Genomic DNA, 13352 nt, shown 5'->3' on the forward strand with positions numbered 1-13352 from the left:
AGTTATGATTATTTGAAATAAGAGGCCAAACAAAAAAAGTTCATCATATGATTAGTAATGTAAATATGCTTATTAAAAGCTGGGTCTGATGAAATCTATGAAAAGCAGGTAATTCCTGTTCATTTTGGAGGTCTGATAACTTTTTAGACTGCTAAGGGACAGAATAACATGTCAGCATGGGTAGGGGATATAGGGATCATCTGTAAGACAGAGATGATTTTACTTTGACTGTTTGTGGCAAAAGGCTGTGGAAAGTATCAAATGGGATGAAGCATATAGATGTTTCATAAAAGACAATGGCTATATAAATGTCAATGACCATTTTTAGAGTTAATGTCACTGTCCAACTCCCTTGTTCTGCAAAGAAGAAATTGCGGTCCAGAGAGATTTGACCAAGATCACCTACTCAGCCAATGGCACAACTATAAGAATAGACACCTACTTGATTTGTGATCAAAGATCTTTCTCACTACATTGTACTGCTTGTTTCTTTAGGGAAACTCACATTAATTGTCCCCTTGTACTAGGTTTAAAAGGGGAGCAAGTCATTCTCTTTTCATAGGCTGAAAGGTTTGTTTTTGTTTTTAGCTACCTTGTGAAAGTGTATGACTGGCTCTGCATGGATCCTGATAAGCTGCAGACAAGATCTATAACCTTGGAATAGCTGCGCAAATAATCTAAGGAAAACTGCTCGCACTTCTTTATCCTGAAAATAAGAAGAGAGAAATATTAGGCTTTATTGAAACAACAATAAAAAAACTGAAATAATTTTAAAAAGTGCTCAACACTTCTAAGATGACAACTCCTAGCCCACAGAAGTGGTCCCTCTTTCTATCTTGGTTCCCTATGCCTTCCATCCACTGATCCTAGCTCTGTCCTCGATCAGAAGTTCCAAAATTCTTCCATAGCCTGTGGGTGGATATGCCCTTCTTCCTTCAACTTCTATCCAACAACACTAAAAATGTGCAATCTTAAATTAATTATAGAAACCCAAAGATATATTAGATCTAAAAATCTATGAGTTCTATTAAAATTCCTTGGTTAAATGACTAACTTTTTTTTTAATAAGGTGGTAAACATGACTTCTTTTGGTAAATTACAGTTTCATAATCATGGGAATTTTAGAGCTAGCATAGACTTTAGACATTAATCTAGATAAAGCAATTGAAACTTAAAAATAACAAGCCCAAAGTCATAGTCCTACCCTTGTTCCTATTAAAGCCAGTAGCAAGGACTTCTGACTCCTAGGCTGGTGCTTTTTCTTTTAGCTGCCTTGTGAGAGGATTCTATGATACTCATCAGACTAAATTAAAGGAGCTGAGGTCTCAGTTCCTTAAATATTTTCAAGAAAAAAGTATATCTTTAAAAAATTATACAAAAAAAATCAAAATTAAATTATAAACTTACCAGCATTTTTGAATGGGATAGAGCTGTCCGTGGTGGGGGGAATGCATAATCTGCTACTTCCAGATCTGGGTGTAAAATCTAAAATAAAAATATTTTAATAAACAAATTGTTCTAAAACTTTGGAAATCCATCCCTGCATATAGAGAAAATGATAAAATTCTCTCAACAGGCACATCTTGCTATCAGAGAAGTCTTCAAATTTAACAAGAGTTGAGTCACTTTCTTCAATGACTCCCACAAAATCTTTGCCTGTTTAGTCACAATGATTACCTGCTTCAGAAACTGAATATCAATTTGATAGGCAGGATAAATGAATATAAAGCTCTCCCAGTTCTTCTAGGATGTCTTCATTGAGTTTTTCCTTATTAAATAAGCAACTAGTTTTTAAATATCTTACTTATAACTGAAATGTTATCTATACTTATATCAATACATCCATACCTAGTTTTACTATGCTTCATAGATATTGCAGTTCTTATAAATTGAAGGTTTGTGGCAACCACAAGTTGAGCAATTTGATGAAGGCTTAGGTGGTGATTAGCATTTTTTAGCAATAAATTATTTTTTAATGAAGGCATGTATATTTTTTAGATATCATACTATTATCGTATATTTAATAGTTGACTGTATAGTGAAAACACAACTTTTCTATGTGCTGGGAAACAAAAAATTTGTGTGACTTGCTTTATTGCAGTAGTTTGAAACCAAACCCACAATATCTCCAAGGTATAACTGTTTCTAATTGTTAATTACTCAGTCTATATGGCTTGCTTATCATACATTACAACTCTTCCTATTTATACATCGTATCACAGAATAAAATTCACTTATGAGTAAGAATTTTTATTAGTGAATACAATGATGTTTCTCTACTGCTGTCTCCTGCCATGTGGTTTGGGAGTAATCTTAGGGCCTTGAAAGCCATGCTAGACCCATAAGTGGTAATAGGTTTGAAAGTTTTCGAGTAGAATCAGAGTAATAGACTGTAAGTCTGTTGTCTCAGATCAGCTTTGATAAATTCAGGGAGGTGCCTTTGCTTCCAAAAAATTCTATCTCTGATCATTTTGCCCCACTTTAATTATTTTTTCCTCCCATTCCCCACAGCAGCAACCCATTCCAAATATACTGTACTACAAGAGTACCTATTGGGAAGCTGCTTTTTTAAGTTCTCAAGTATCATTTTACCTTGTGAAGGTTTTGTGTTTCCTACTAATTTATTTTAAGTTCTTTGGGACAGGGAAAGTGAGGTGCTTTCCATTTCTTTAATATCTGTCTCCTTCTGTGGTATACACTAGCATATTGCTGTATACATTGTAGGCATTGCATAATATCAGCTGGATTAATGAATATATCACTGTTGAGGTAGCTAGTAGCAGAGTGGATAGAGTGCTGGGGCTGGAGACAGGGAGACCTAGCCTCAGACAGTTACTAGTTATGTTGACTCTGGATAAATTACTTAACCTCTGTTTGCCTCAGTTTCCTCAAATGTTAAAATGGGGATAGTAATAGCACCCAAATCCCAGAATTATGGTGAAGATCTAACAAGATAACAATTATAAAGTGTTTCACAAACCTTAAAGCACTATATTAATAGTCGTTTATTACCATCATCATTATTATTAAGAGGAAGAGAAAAGGAAGGGGGAGAAGAGCCATGATCTTGCTATAAGCTCCTGTGTGCTGAAGGGAAGGCATACCACTCCACCCCATTCCTATTATGGATTAAGGGTATCACTTGTAAAATTTCTCTTTTTCAAGCAGATTTTTAAAAACTCATGAAGACAGAGTGGAGAAGGTGGATTTTACAGCTTCAGTACTCCAGTTTGCTACTGCTAACCAGATGAACCCTGGAAGACTGATCTCAGAACAAAGCGGTTTCCCTGAAGGTAGTTCTGAAGGCAGGAGCTTTTACAGAAGAGTTACTATCTGACACCTGAAGCAGATTTTATTATATGTTCAATAAATATGAAATTTCATATTTTTTCAACTGTTTTAGCCAAGGCAAATTCCATCAAAGTAGAAGCATTTTCTTTCAAAACCAGGTGAAGGTATGGAGTAGGGCCAAATGAAGAGACTAACAAGAAGGGAGGAATATCTAACTAGGTATTAACAATCTGGGCTTAGATCACTCTCGAGCCCACTTTACCCCTCAGACGCTTAGAGACCTGATTATGAAGCCCATATGGTACAGAACATGTGGCTGTTATTGAGAAATTCAAGAGTTTGAATTTAATGCCTGATTGGACTAATGTTTCAAGGTCTTAGAATACTGAGTAATCCAATGAAGGACATGCCATTTAAAGGAAGGAGTTAGAAGTAACATCCATAGACCAACATTTGACAAATATAGCTAATAAAACTGATAAGGTTGGCCAAAAAAAGAGATATCCACCAACCAGGGTGTCTTGCTAGGCAGTGGGGCAGGGAATACAAAGATAAAACTCAAGCAGGCCTGGCTTTCCTTCCCAGATGGTGGCACTTGCTTGAGGGAGATGACATGTAATTAGTGTTTTTCTCTAGGTTGGGTAGGGAGGAGGCCCAAGAACTGGTGAGATTGAGATATTCTTTGTGGAGAAGATGATGCTGGAACTGACCCGGGAAGAAAACTATAATTCACTGAGGCAAAACAGAAGGAGGGCCCAGAGGCATGAGAGATGGCTTAGATCAGGGGATGGCAACTTACAGCTCTTGAGCCATATCTGGCTCCACCTCCCGACTGGCCAGTCTGGGCAGAGCCCCAGGATGTGCCCCAGGGGGCCCTACAGCCCCCGCCCCATATTCCAGTGCCTTCCGCCTCCATTTTCTTCCTTCCACAGGCATTTATGGCTCTCTCGGCCAAAAAGGTTGCTGACCATTGGCTAAGTGAAGGCACAGAGACAGGAGATGGGCTGACACATGAGAGGAACAAACAGCAAGAAGGCCAGCATGGCTGCGCTACAGAAAGAGCTGGAAAGTGAGGTGGGAGCCAGGTTGTGAAAAGCCTTCAAGGCCAAACAGAGGGTCGGCCTTGGACCCTGGAGCCACTACCACAGGAAGGCTGTGTGCTTCAGACAGCTGTACGGAGAGGCAGCTGGGGTGGGGAGACCTGAGGCAGGAAGCCTGCACTGACAGCTCTGCCAGAGCCCGGGGAGAGGCACTGAGGCCTGGAATGAGGCTGTGGGAAGAAAGAAAACTGCCAGGTAGGAGTTGGGTTCTGGAGGTAGAACTGACAAAACTTGATCACTGGCCAGATGTGTTGGGTAAGGCATGTTTACAAAGAGGAGAGTAAACTCATTGGATCCTTCCAACAGCCCCACCATGTAGATGTGACCATTCTCCTCATTTCACAGATGGGGAAACCGAGGCTCAGCAAGGTGACTTGCCTAGATCATGGTAAGTGTCTGAGGCTGGATTTGGGCCCAGGTCCCCCGATTCTAGCTGTATTCCCTGTGGCATTCTATGCCACACAAGACAGGAGCTTTTTCATTAATAGTTACTCACCTACTAATGCTCATTCAGAATCTGGAAATCATAGTGTTCACCTCAACATGCATGTGATGCCTGTACATTCCTGACCATTTGATTTGTACACCATTAAAGATATGACATACCAGAGACAGGGCTGTTTGTGTCTGATGTAACAGTGGTTCTGGGAGAGGAGACAGGTGAATACATTCAGGGACTTTAATAGTACCTCCATCCAAATCAGCAATGATTACATCTAACTAGAGAAAACAAAAATAATCCAGAGCTGAATTAATCACAGGTTATTTATTTAAATTTATTCAACTGAACTTCATTATTCAAAATTATTAATCAATCAGACAAAAGTCTTGGATATTTTGCTATTGCTATGCTACAACATAAATGAGGCAGAAAAGGAGTCTACCCACTTAAGAAAATAGAATTTTCAAGTATTTTTAGGTTAACATTAACGAAACTGGCATTATAAAATTTTCCCACACAAGACCTACTCTGGAATTTCACTGTAGCATGGCCAAGACTCCAGGTTCTTAAGGGCTATGCCACTGGAGTCCAGGATTTTTCAGGTTCATCCAAGATAGAAAGATGTAAGGTATAGTCCTAGAGACAAAATGTGTGCACCATTCAATGACTAGCTAGGTGCCTATTGAGCTCTATTGGTGGAGAGAGTGCTCATATTGATGAGAAGGTGGATCCAGTGAAATATTAAAGAATAAGTTTTATTAGTTTTTCTTCCACATTCCAATCTGTCAAGATCTTTTTGAATTTTCATTCCAATTAATCTTCATGGTTTTTTGTCGTCTGCTTTTATAATTGTGTCATCTACAAACAACATGAAGATTATATCCTGAAAGGAAATTTTTGCTAATCAAAGATCCGTCTTTAACTTTCCCACTTTCTGTTGCAAAGTTTCACAAAGGACTTGTAAGATAAATTTGGTATGAGGGCCCTTTTCTAGTAAGGAAGTCTTGGTAGAACCTTTGCAATCCAGTATAGAAGTAAAATAGGAGTTTTCTCTTTGCAATCTGTTATTGTTGTACCATCTCTGATAATATCACTTGCAAGATTCAATCAAGTAAGTTTTTCCTTATTATAGGTAATGGGCAAAATTATGCTTAAAATGATTTCAACTCAAGTGGGGGGCAACAAGCATATATAAAGTATTTACTATGTGCTAGGAACTGTATTTTGGAATAAATAAGCCTTTAGAGTTGACAAAGTGAATATAATTAGAACCTTAGCCAAGGAACTTCAAATCTGTCCTTTTTGATGGACTTTGTGAAGTTATGATTATTGTTTAATTGTAATATAGATAACAAGATGTTTATTTTATTATACCACTAATGAATAATATAAATTTATGGGGGCAGGTAGGTGGTGTAATAGATAGAGCCAGGCCTGGAGACAGGAAGTCCTGGGTTCAAGTCTGGCTTCAAACACTTCCTAGCTATGTGACCCTGGGTAAGTCACTTAACCCCCACTGCCTATCCCAATGCTCTTCTGCCTTAGAACCAATACATAGTATTGATTCTGAGACGGAAGGTAAGGGTTTAAAAAAATATAATATTATTATTCTATGAGAGAAGAAATTACATAAATGAATAGATTTATTTCCAATAGCTCTGTATTCCAGTTGGTGTAAAGCAAACATAGACAGTTATAAGTTCAAGGGGATCTTTTCTTATCATCACCTTTTTTGTTGATAATTAAACTAACAAGAACATCCTACCATTAGATTAAAGACATCCCTGGAAACAAAGAAATATGCTATGAATTTTTAAATGATGATAGCAATTGTGAATTAGTAATATGATAGTAATGTATAATGTGTTAGTAGTAGTAGTAGTAGTAGTAGTAGTAGTAGATAGTATTTAGTAATGTGAATTTAGTAAAGATAATAAATGTGAATACTTACAAGTTCATGGACTTCAGTACGAAAGACAGAATGAACTCCAATGATGAAAGGTGTTGGGGAACTTAAGACTTCCAATAATTGAGCCGGAAGAATAGGGATATAAGGATAACTAGGAATAAAAAAAAAAAAAGTTGAGTACGTTTTCCTTTTTTATAATTTCCTCAATTCTTCTTTCTTTATAATTTCCTCAATATGGCCAAGAATTTGATCAGTGACAGTATTCAAAATTTTGAGTCAGTATGTTGTATAACTTCCAGTGAGACCATCATGCTCATTTATATTATTTAACTGACATCCCTTCATAGACTTGATAGTCAGTAAGTCTATAAACTAAGTGTAAATATTAGAGCCAGTTAATCAAATCTCACCTATATTTAAGAGGAAACATTAAAGACTCTAGTGCTCTGCAAGCATCACTAAGTCTCTGGAAACTGGTGGAGTGAAAGAGAACCTTGTTTTCTGTGAGTACTGCACAGAAGAGGCTGAGGACATTTTGGATACCTGGAAAGACAAGAACACAATTTTACAAACTGCATATACATACCTCAAACACCAAGTCAACTGAGAACAAAGAGACTAAAATGACAAGAAGAAATCAGTGCTCTTGGAATCACTGTGGGAAAATATGTATTTTAGGTATAAGTGGCAGAAAGTGGATGGATTTTTTTGTTTTTTAAAAGGTCAATTTGGTTTGCCTATATCTTTCAAATCAGTAAGACACTCATTATTTTATTATAGTCTAGACATTTTCTATTTTTACTTTCTTGAATTTAACTTCTACAATCCTTTCTTTGTTTCTGAATAGTGATAACTAGTGTTACTAAAAAAGTACATGGAAATATTGAAGCTTCTTTATAGGCCTGGGCTATTAGGAGATCAAATAAGACAGAAGATGTGAGAGGTTTTTTTTTTTTTTTTTAAATGTTTGCAGTAGTAGTAGTAGTAGCAGTCACAAAAATGAGAAGAGACTAAAAAATGGCACTAATGAGGACAAATGCAAACTAGCCCTTTAAAAAACTGAACCACTCTCATTAAGAAGTATTTAATGACCAAAACACTTTCCCTTCTCCACCACCATGAGGTGGGTTCAAAGCTATCCTTCAAGGTATCTTTCTTGGAGCCTTCCTACTGAGCTTTCTTCATGCATTTAATTGCTCACCTTTTCTGAATCATTCTGAATGCAGCTGTCAGATTACAGTAATGATCAGAAAATGTCCTTTTCCTTACACCAAAAAAAACCTCAATTGTGGTTTCTACAATCCTTCTCTACTGCCTTTAAAATAAAAACTAACTAGGGGCAGCTGGGTAGCTCAGTGGAGTGAGAGTCAGGCCTAGAGACAGGAGGTCCTAGGTTCAAATCTGGCCTCAGACACTTCCCAGCTGTGTGACCCTGGGCAAGTCACTTGACCCCCATTGCCCACCCTTACCACTCTTCCACCTATGAGACAATACACCGAAGTTAAGGGTTAAAAAAAAAAATAAAATAAAAACTAACCAGCCTGCCTCATGCTTTGGAACCCTCTTTGGCTCACTGCCACGTTGTGGCAAAGGGGCTTGCATAGCTCATTGAAACTATGAGCTCTGTCATGCAAGGCTACTCAAGATGGGTAGTGGAGTATTCTGATAAAAGGTGATCCAGTAGGGAAAAAAGTGGTGAACCACTCCAGTATCTTTGCCAAGAAAATCCTATGGACAGTATCCTCTGGTATGAGATCATGAAGAGTTGGATATGACTGAATGACTGAACAAGAAGATGAGCCTGTAAATCATAAATAAACCAACCAACCAATGAATAAAATGCTTTTATAACTAATTGGGAGTATAAATAAATGAGCCAACTAACCAATTAATTATTTTAAGCAATTTAAAAAGAGAGGGAGATTCTGAGCCAAACAGTGTGTCTTATCTCTTATTGCACTGTAAGATCTGAGAGAACAAATGTCTTTTTGCTCACATGTGTTCAGCTCAAGGGTCCCTGCATGTAGGCCCACCACCAATAAATATTTATTCAATGAATGAAAGTACTGATTCGTTAGTACACAAAAGGTATAGCTAAAAGTAAGATACTGTCCCTGTCCATTACTCAGAGAGAAGTAATTAACTCTAATGCTGTAATCAGCAACCTTACCCTCTTCCCAGCAGGTTGTTCTTAAATTTTTATAAATCAAAATGTTATTTCTGTGATAAAAGTACTTTTATTTTTTAATCAAAAAAATGTTTCTTTCTGTGACAATGGTCTGGTTATAGGCCCACACTTGTGAAAGTCTTTAAAAAAAGTTTATGATGATGTCTTTTGTTTTTTACATCATCATAATTTTCTCCAGGTTCCCTCTTCTTCCTTCTCCTCCTTGTCTTCCTGGAGAGCCATTGCATATAACAAATGGTATTTTAAAAAGATAAATAAAGAAAAATGAGAGGGAGGCTCAGCATAACCAATTATTACATTAAAAAAGTCAAAAACATGTGCAGTTCGCAATGCCTATGGAGCTCCTATCTCTGTAAAGAGGTGGGTTGGGAATAGCCTTTTGTATCTTTTCTTTCTAATTTTGCAGCAGTAACTTTTGAGTTTTTTAGTGGAGCATGTGATTTCTCTTTTCATTTGCATTGTTATGGTCAATGTACATATTGTTTCTTGACTTTGTTCAATCAGCATTAGTACCATGTGATTTGGAATATTCTTTCCTGTAGTTGTGAATACTTTGCAGTTTTTCATTTGAAACCCAAATGTTTAAATTCTTTGACCAATTATCTATTGGAGAATTGAGATTAATTACGTATATATAAATTGTTTCTGTAGCTTAGACATTAAACCTTTATTAGAGAAATGTGATACAAAGATTTTCCCCCCATTTGATTATTTCACTTCTTATCCCACAAGCATTATTTTTGTCTCTTCAAAAACTTTTCATTTTTGAATAATCAATTATCTATTTTATCTTTTGTGGTTGCCTCTATCTACATCTCCTACTTATAACTATGAGAGGTATATAGTCTAGTTCTTTTCTCATTTTTAATAGCATTATACGGTCACATGCCCATTTAGAAAGTATTGTGGAATATTTTATAAGGTAATGTCCTGAATTTAATTTCTGCCAGGTTTCTCAGCAGTTTTTAAAAAATCAAATAATATTATTTCCCCAAGTTATTTCTATTTTCTGCTAATTTGAGGTACATTGTTTCTGATTCCTCTTTATTTATTTGGTTCCACAGAGCTACCAATCTATTTTGGGTCCCAATACCAGAGGCCTTGATAATTGCTACTTTATAATATAACTTGAGGACTGGGAGTGTTATCTTCCTTTATCCTAACTCTTTTCATTCTCTTTCAGATCCTAGATCTTTTTTTTTCCCAAATGAATTGTGTTATCATTTAATCAAATTCTACAAAACATCCTATAGATAATCTGATTGATAAAGCATTAAAACAGTACATTAACTTTGATAATATTTGTGTGCTTTGGTAGTCTTGATCCCCAGATGCCTTATTCATTTTGTAGTTATTTGGAATGAGATTTCCTTTTCTATTACTGTCCCTTGGGTTTTATTATTATCATATAGTAGAAACACAAGTGATTTTTGAAGATTTATTTTGTGGTCTGCAATCCTGAAAAAAATTTATTATCTTGATTAGTATCTTTGGTGATTCCCTAGAAATTTCTAAGAATACCATCCTATTAGCAGCAAACAGGAATATTTTTACCTGCTCTTTATCTCCATTTGTGCCTTTGGTTTCTTTCTCTTCTTTTACTGTAGTTGAGAACATTTCTATAACTATGTTGAATAAATGCAGAGAGAGGGTGCATCCTTGCTTTATTCTGTTTTAAATTATTGAGGAACATTGTGTGGTGGTTCCATTGTCTCTTCAAAATCCACAGCAACCTGTACCTCACTGTACACAATGCTTGCTTTTGGATATTTTTTGTGACATTAAAAAAGATTCTTCTGTAATCATATTTTGTACAGTTTTTTTTTTAGCATAAATGAATGTTGTACTTCATTAAAGGTTATTCTTTTTCTGAATCTATTTATTTATTTATTTTTCCCTCATGCCTTCTCTCTCTCTTTTCTTCCTTCCTTCCTTCCTTCCTTTCTTTCTAATTGCCTTTTTTTTTTGGAGACTTCATCTTTAGCAAATTTACATTTACAATCCTTTATCCTCTATCTTTTCTGGTGAGACTTTCCATTGTGAATTCAAATTTCTTTTCTGCTAATTATTTCCTTAAAATCCACAGGGAACTCTACCTCATTAAAATTTTTTTGAATAATTTTCCATTTTTAATAGTTTTTACTCATTTACTCTGAACTTTACCAGATCTAGAGTTTATATTTCTTCCTGCTTTAATAACTTCCCTGTTGGTTTATTTGATGACACTCAAGGCTTCTGAGTTTTCTTCCATCTGAAATGTTTGATAATTTCAGCTGTTTCCACCTTATTTTTCCTTATTGCTCAGTTTCTGACTCCCTCCCATGTAGAGGAAGTTTCCTTTAGAAGTAGATCTCAAAACATCTTAGCCTCCAACCTTGCTGGGCAATTCACCATTCACCAGTCTAGGTCTCTGCCTTATGTGATTTCTGGAAGGACAAACTGGCTCCATCTTGATGCTGGGTCCTTCAGTGGAGTGCTACACAGCATCTTAAATGTGATCTGTTTTATTTCTTCCATTCCTTAGTTCTTTATCCCAGTGTCACGAATGCTATGATGCTGTTATCACATCCTGAGCTGATTTTTGTTCAACTTTTTACTCTCAGTCTCTCCCCATATCCAATCAACTGTCAAGTCTTATAGATTCTATCTCCACAGCTCTCACATTCACCCCCCTCTCTCCATTCACATAATGTCCATCTTAGTTCAGGATCTCATTGGCATTCACTCTGACCCTTGTAATACCAACCTAATGTGTCTTCTTGCCTCTAGTCTCTTCCCTCTCCAATCTATCTTTCACATGGTTGCCATATTAATGTTGATATCACATGAGTCTAACTATATCATTTCCCCAATACTCAAGGAACCTTTGTGGTTTCTAATTATCTTTAGGATAAAATACAAACTTCACAATTTGGTTTCACCTCATTTCTTCAGGCTTACTGCATATTGCTCCCTTCATGCACACTTTGTTCCAGTCAAACTGGCCTTCTTGCTTTTCCCCATATGTGACACTCTATTTCCCACCTACATGCCTTTGTATTAGTTTTTTTTTCCTACATGGAATATCTTCCCCTCGTCTTTACCTCTCGGAATCCCTGGCTTTGTTCAAAGGTCACTTCAAATGCCATTTTCATAAATGATTCTTTTCTTGATTTCACTATCAAGTTGAACTTTTCCCCACTAGAAATTGCTTTTATTATGCATATATTTTGTATTGACTGATGGATGAATGTGTTGAACCCCTCCCATACCTACCCTCAAGTAGAATATATGTTTCTTGTCAGAAAGGGGAACTTTCATTTTTGTCTAGGATCCCAAAAGTCTAGTATAATGCCTAGGACAAAGCAGGGCTTGAATGATACCTGCTGAATTGAATTGAATTATAAGAGCTTGACCTTGGTGGGAAGACAAACATCACTCACTATACTCATGTCCCTGTAAAATTCACTGTTTGCCATACTTTCTGGAAGCAAAATCTGAATTCTGTGTTGGTGTCTATAGCAGCTATTGTTGACAACTCTGTTGAAGAAATATCTACCTTCTAAATTTACTTTTTGATTTTTAGCTGTGCATTAGATGATTTAAATGCCAAATAAGCAAGGAGTCATTTTGTCTATAATTTTTGTAAGTTCAAAATAAATCTTGATAATAATGTACATCTTTATTCACTGCTCTACATATTTTCTGGCACCTCAAGTAGCTGCATAAAGAAATACATTGCAACAAACTGCATGCCAGAACAATGTTAAAATGTATTTATGACTTGAATACAAAGGGTCACACCAGAAGATAATTAGAAGAGAACAACATTAGGTACCCTTTCATAATCATGGCTGGAGAAGAATTCTTAAAATACAAGACGGATGAGATCACAAAGCATAAAATATATGATTTCAGTTTTGCAAAAGGGAAAAACTTTTACAAAAACAAAATCAATGTATCAAGAATGAGAAAGAAAAACACTGATTGGAAGAAAAACAAGCCTTTGCCTCAGGGAAACAACTGAGTCCTTTCTCAGTAGATAAACAGGTAAAAACAGGTGAAGAAAAATAAGATAAAACATTAACAACCAGAAAGACTATTACCCAATAATTAATTGTAGCAAAAATTCAAAGCAAAACAACTCTGAGAGGCATATAAATGTAGTGGAATATTATTGTGCTACAAGAAACGATGAAAGGAATAATTTCAGAAAGCCAGAAGAATTCTATAAACCCAGAATGGATACAGTAAAATGATCAGAATCAGGAAAATAATTTCTACAAAATGAGATTGTAAAGAAAAACATTTGAAAGACTGAAGAATACTGACTAACGCAAAAATAAAGTCTAGAAGACCAATGATAAAGAATGCTACCCATATCTGGAAAGAGAGGTGACAGGCTTAAGATGCAAACTGTGATAAGCATTTTTTGAACATGGC

General features: G+C 36.1%; 1 protein-coding gene across 1 annotated transcript in view; it reads right to left on the reverse strand.

The window, feature by feature from the left end:
- SBF2 (SET binding factor 2) overlaps nt 1-13352 on the reverse strand; it is a 545383-nt gene that overhangs the window by 242843 nt on the left and 289188 nt on the right. The window contains exons 7-11 of the mRNA XM_044680325.1: nt 7153-7285; nt 6785-6893; nt 4998-5111; nt 1408-1485; nt 593-706 (exon numbers count right to left, since the gene is read on the reverse strand). Coding sequence (XP_044536260.1) covers nt 593-706; nt 1408-1485; nt 4998-5111; nt 6785-6893; nt 7153-7285 — 548 coding nt within the window. The remainder of the gene's footprint in view (nt 1-592; nt 707-1407; nt 1486-4997; nt 5112-6784; nt 6894-7152; nt 7286-13352) is intronic.

The sequence above is a fragment of the Gracilinanus agilis genome, chromosome 6 (genome assembly GCF_016433145.1).
Source record: "Gracilinanus agilis isolate LMUSP501 chromosome 6, AgileGrace, whole genome shotgun sequence".
Classification (NCBI taxonomy): Eukaryota; Metazoa; Chordata; class Mammalia; order Didelphimorphia; family Didelphidae; genus Gracilinanus; species Gracilinanus agilis.